The sequence below is a fragment of the Myripristis murdjan genome, chromosome 1 (genome assembly GCF_902150065.1).
Source record: "Myripristis murdjan chromosome 1, fMyrMur1.1, whole genome shotgun sequence".
NCBI lineage: Eukaryota > Metazoa > Chordata > Actinopteri > Holocentriformes > Holocentridae > Myripristis > Myripristis murdjan.
In genome coordinates, this window is record NC_043980.1 from 39,236,640 (window position 1) to 39,242,988 (window position 6,349).

Genomic DNA, 6,349 nt, shown 5'->3' on the forward strand with positions numbered 1-6,349 from the left:
ACACAAGGAATGGACATTAGACCAGTGGAAATCTGTGCTTTGGTCTGATGAGTCCAAATTTGAGATCTTTGGTTCCAACCGCCGTGTCTTTGTGAGACGCAGAAAAGGTGAACGGATGGATTCCACATGCCTGGTTCCCACTGTGAAGCATGGAGGAGGAGGTGTGATAGTGTGGGGGTGTTTTGCTGGTGACACTGTTGAGGATTCATAGTTTTGATGCCTTCAGTGAGAATCTACAATGTAAATAGTCATGAAAATAATAGTCATGAAAATAAAGAAAACGCATTGAATGAGAAGGTGTGTCCAAACTTTTGGCCTGTACTGTATGTCTACTACATATAAGACCAGAGTGAGTTTCATCAATAATAGATTCCAAAACAAAGTAAATAACTCATAGTCATTATGAAGGAGCGTAATTGGACACCAGTAATCAATGGACAGCAATATAGTGGTGCAACTACCTGCTTGAAACCTCTTATGGATGGATGGTTGGTGGCTGCAGCCAGATTGTCCACATTTTTTGCATCTGGCTTGCCTGTGTAGTGAGTGTGAAGAAATGGGAGTGGTTGGGAAGACTGGACAGATGATAAACCCGCAGTAGTCTTTATAAGAAAATGCAGGAAATTATTTCCAAGCCAAGAGTGGAAGGTGAACACACACAGTAAAGTATTGTACTGCTCCTGTTGAAATCTATCGAACAGGTGAGTTAAAGCTCCATGTGTCTATTTTGGCTTTCTCATTTGTCTCTACTGGAATTTACTGGTGGTAAACCATGGTGGATATTATGATCATGGCAAGCCTAGAAGTTGCTTTTATTACTCTCAGTAGACCTACCTATACTGAACAAAAATAGAAATGCAATATGTTTGGATTCTATTTATTTATTTGGTCAAGGAACCACATGTGTTGACTTTGTGAAGTTGGATCAGCCTCACTCTGCAGACGCTGCTGCTCGCCGTGTCTCAGGCCTGCAGCTGATCACCTCATCAAATTCTACTTTGACATGGGATTTAGAAACAAGGAAATCCTGCTGATTTGAGCCCAGAATCACAAGATTGTTTTCTTCTGAATCCCAAGTCACAGCAACGTCTCTTCAGAGTCCAGATGCTGAGGAGGAGATTGGGATTCTGGCCTCAAATCACCAGGATTTTCTTCTGACTAAATCCCAGAGGAGAACAAAAACTAGTTTTCACAGTTTTGTTCTCATAAATTTGTGGGTTTTTTTCTGATAAACTTGTGAGGTTTTTTTTTCTCTGAGAAAAACGTATATTTTTTTTCTCCTTACAGTGGCACTCGTATGCTGTCATAGTTTCCAGTGTTCATTCTTGTCATTTCTCACATGGTTTGCTTTTCCTCTCCCACAACTTTTCTGTTGTCAGTCTCTTTTAAAATCAGCTGGATTCTTCCATCAGACAGTCCATCTGGAAAAATGAACTCAAGCCACAGCCCCCTGCCAGAGATGTACGTGTATACAATCGTAGTGAACATCGCCATCTCTGTGCCCATCAACGGGTACATGCTGTGGCTGATCTGGACCAGCGGCAGAGAGGGAAGGGCCTCCGAGTTCTTTTCTCTCAACCTGGCTGCTTCAGACATCGTGACCTCCCTTGTTTACTGCTTAATCATTGTCAGAATACATGTCCCAAGTTCAGTCATGGACACAATTTTAAGGACATCTTGGTTTGTTATTGATGAATATTACTCCTTGATGCTGTGCTGTGTCTGTGTGGAGCGTTACATGGCGGTAGTCCATCCTGTCATCTATATTAAGTATAAACCACTGAGGTACAGGCTGATCTGTTTAGGCCTGTCTTGTCTGTGTATTGCTGGGCTCAGTGCGTTGCAAGCATTTGTAAATACTCAAGTAATGTATACTTTATACACTGTCAAATGTTTATTTATTGTAGTAGTGACTTTGTTCTGCAGCGTTGCAATTCTCAAGGCTCTGAAAAAGGGTGGGCCAGGGCACGGGAGGCAGGATATGGGCTCTCAGAAGAAAAGAGCCTTTAAAATCATACTAATCATCATGTTCGCCATAACCATAACTTACTTGGCTTGGTTTATTGAGATACTTGTTTTTTATGGTCACTGGGGGTCTGCGGAGTCTTTTATGGCTGACTTTGTGATTTTAGCCATAAATATGCTTATAAAGTTTGTCTATCCACTCCTGTACCTCCACAAGGCTAAGAAGTTGCCCTGCTGCAGAGGTCTGTAACTGTCCTCACTTATTCCATTATGATTTGACCTCCACAAGCATTCTGTGGGCACATTTAAACATCCCAACCTGTACATAGCGACCAGAATTTGTACAGCGAAGGAAAAAGCCAAATAAATCGGATGCATTGCTGTTCATAAATTAAATAAGAAGAGCATAATTTACCTAAAATGATTTGCAAATGTGGAGCCTTTCCTTTTATCAGATTCACGCTGTAAATATAGCAGGAAATTATGGAAATTATGCTTATAGTAATTATGTAGTATGAAAGGGGGGTGGGATTATAAGTTTGCCTTCTTTCAACTCCATTTCAGTCATGATTTTTTTACCATTATAATTTCATCTTCATGTTTTTTTTTTAATTAGATTGTGACATTGTGTATTTATTTATTTATTTATTTAATATTGCTGTTTTGTTGTTTTTATTAGTTACATGTTAAAATATAAATAGTAGCTTTACATTTCATGCTATTTACCCGTAATGTTACATTGCAAGCTTGAATACATGCAGTGTGTTTTACTTCCAGGTTTTAACTAATGGACTTCAAAACAAACACGTCCAGGTTCATGTGTCAGTCAGCGGTGAAATACTGACGCTGTGTCTGATTCCCTGTGTTTCTAAGATATGCAACCTGGAACACAGCGGAACAACATGAGTCAGCATCTGAGCCTGCCAACCTCAGCGTGATATCAGAGGAAAATGTGAATGTGGTCCATTTCATCTGCCTGTGATGAAAGATTGAAGTGGGGCTCCAAAAGAGAAGGGCGTCGTATCTCACTTCTGAGCTCAAGCTTGTTTACTTGTTCATTTACGTCATCTCTGATCTTGTGTTTTATGCGTGCCTTATATATGTTACGTTTACTTTTTTTTTGTCTTTTCATTCATATACAAACTTTTTTATCGTCTAACCTGGCTTGAATTGAACTGCTGTCCACTAACAATTTAACCTGAAATGGACGGAGGAAATCATACATGTCAGAGTAACATTCACAGGCCTCCCTGTTAAGCCTTGTTATAATATCACCTCTAAGAAAAAACAGGTCACTGTGTGCTCCTCATAGTCTGTTGACTGCCTGTATGTTGCTGTCAGCTGCATTTGCATGTTCCCATTCTGTTGTATGCACTGCAGTTGCAGGTGTCCCTGCATCTGAGTGATGTCATCAGGGAAATGATGTATTCTGAATGCTGTTGCAGCATGTTAAGTTGCTCATGTTACATAAACCTGATCTTATGCAAAAGACTCATGCGATCATTATGGAAAAGCAAATATTCAGGTGTGCTAATTTGTTTGTACACTAGAAATAACTTCTAATTTATTACGTAATTCAATTTATTTTAACTGAGTGAAATACTGTTCTGCATATTCTAATAAATCTGCAACAATCTAATCTCTTCCCTCCTGAAATGTTTTCTTGGTATATGCATCAGACAGAGTATTTAGGTTGAACTCTGGGAACCCAACGCCACTGAACCTCTTATCAGCTTTACTAGGTGGATCCAGTCTGCATCCAAAGGGCGGACACTGACTATTCCACATGCTCATGTCTTTACATGAGGAATTTGTTTACAAGAAACATGCACAATTCAATGGATCAATAAACCATGCAATGACAATGCGAGCTCATGACAAGTTTTATGTAGCAGTGGTCAACCTCAGCTGCAGTGTTGGCTGTGGGCAATCTCTGTAACAATCTCTAGTCTCCGTCTAAGTGGATCTACTGCAGCATCTTCTCACAGATCCAGGAGACCTTGGCGCTACAGTTGTAGTCGTTCAAACCAACGAAATCAATCATTACTCGAATGTCGCCACAGTCTTCTCCTCCAAAGGCCCCGTCAGGCTGTCCAGGTGCCCAGAACAACCTGCAAAAGGTAGCATCACCTGAGTCAGAATGGAGGGAAGGCACCAAACTTCTTGATAATAGTTAATTAGAGTAATTTTTTGACTATTCTTGGACCAAAGCTAAATACTTATTTCCAAAGTGAGGTTTAGGGCACCTGTTAAGTCTAGTTTTTTGTATGAGGCTGAAAATTCACTGTAGTGACATCATGCATCAATGGGTACATGTTGCCTATTGGTTTTTTGTTTGTTTGTTTGTTTGTTTGTTTTTATGTGTATTCAGCCATTGGTGTATTCAATATGTAATAAATAAGTCATTTGTCATAGCATTTTGGTTTAGTGTGAAATTCCATTGAGTCACTCTTACAGCACTGATGCATGAAGTCACTACAATGAACCAATCTATAACTCCTTGAAATTGTTTTCTTTGGTGAAGTGAAAAAAGAAAAGAAAAGAAAAGATTACTTTATGATTTCATAATTCAGGCCAATATCCACTAACTTTCTCACCTGTCTTTCATCACAGGGGTTCCATCCACCCACCTCCACAAGCCCTCTTCCTGCCTGTCCGTCATACCAACCCATGCCGCTATGACGAACTTCATGAGGAAGTCCTGTCAGAAACCAAGAAGAGTTCCTCATGAATAGTTCGAAAAGGTCCATTTTGTCTACTTTTTTCACATGAGAGTTACTGTTCCTTTTTTCAGACAAAAATTAAGGTATTAGATGTTTATTTTTTACCTTGACATGTTTCGACTGGCGTCTGCAGTCTTTTCTCAGAAGCGTCTGACAGCTGTGACGTGTCATTTATCAGCTGTTTCTACATCTACTACCTTAATTTTTGTCTGAAAAAAGGAACAGTAACTCTCATGTGAAAAAAGTAGACAAAATGAACCTTTTCGAACTATTCATGAGGAACAGGTGTGAGACATAAGAGCGCAAACTACACACAAAATAGTTGTTGATTAATGTAGTTGATAACTAATCCATTAACTGTTGCAGCTCTAATATGGTATGTGTGCTGATGGTTCAGTTGCTAATGTTAACTGGTGAGCTAGGTCGCCTCCACAGAGGAGATGAAGGCAAACTACACTCATTTTAATCTTTCTAACTATAACACACAATCTGGAATGTTCACTGGGTCACAGCCACATGGATGTATCCCCTGGACGAGTTTAGGAGCTGTTGCTGAGAAGTTTTTGTCGTCATTTTTTAACAGCTTGGAGTTTTTGTCAGATTACTTCTCGGCGTCAGGAGCAGGGAGGGGCCAACATGTGGGAAGGGGGAGACACGTCACCCCCACTGCTGGAACTCCTGCACTTTATCCCACCTACAAACTGCACCACGTCGTCCAGCCACAGCCCCTCCTCAGCCCTATTGCATCTTTTTGTTATTCCTGTTGTCGCTGTGTTCAGATGCCCTTCACTAGTATTTAACCTTTTGGAACAAGTGTAGATTTATGTGATTGCTCTCAAAAATGGGAAAAAGGCAATGAGCAAATAAACCAGAATGACCTGAAAATTAACAAAGGCCTAAAATGATCTTAAACATTAGTGAGAAAAAACAAAACAAACAAATAAATAAATTAAATAAATAAATAAATACATAAATAAATAAATAAATAAATAAATAAAATAAAAACCACCAATCAACCAACCACCACCTCACCCACTCCCAACCTACCAAAAAATCCAAACTAGTGATATGATACACAATATGACTATGGGTTCACATTTATTTTAAATTTTAAGTGAATGCAAAAAAAAATGATATAATCCATATTGTTTCCTTTTGCAATATTAATATGGCACATGTACATTTCTTGTCATATCTAGATAATGATATATAGTTCAGCACTAGATTAGATAGTATTTTTTATTCAATTTTAAATATGTGAATACAGTAATTCTAAACAGTGCCATCGTATAGGGCCACACAGTTAAAAAAGTGGCAATGAATGGAGTACAGGGGCCCACACTGATATTCTTTCAGGGGGCCCAGAATTCCTAGCAACTGCCCTGATTCTAAATATAGTTGTTCATTTTGTTGATTTAATGTTTTTTTTTTTTTGTGGTAAGTTTCTGGTTATTTTCTTGTAATTGTTTTGCACATTATTTTTGGTTAATTTCGTGCAAACCTGATTTGCTTGGATTTTTATAGGGTTTGTATATACACACAATAAAAGTGACACAAATCTGCAGAGTTATTTTTAGGTGAACATTCTGCCCCCCTCACTTTTGGAATAAGCAGTACTTGTGGAAGCAGCAGTGGACATGTGACAGTCCCAGAGCCACAGG

General features: G+C 39.1%; 1 protein-coding gene across 1 annotated transcript in view; it reads right to left on the reverse strand.

The window, feature by feature from the left end:
• Window positions 1-3,888: 3,888 nt before the first annotated feature.
• LOC115362638 (CD209 antigen-like) overlaps window positions 3,889-6,349 on the reverse strand; it is a 19,395-nt gene continuing 16,934 nt past the window's right edge. The window contains exons 7-8 of the mRNA XM_030056646.1: window positions 4,563-4,666; window positions 3,889-4,076 (exon numbers count right to left, since the gene is read on the reverse strand). Coding sequence (XP_029912506.1) covers window positions 3,932-4,076; window positions 4,563-4,666 — 249 coding nt within the window. The 3' untranslated portion in view covers window positions 3,889-3,931. The remainder of the gene's footprint in view (window positions 4,077-4,562; window positions 4,667-6,349) is intronic.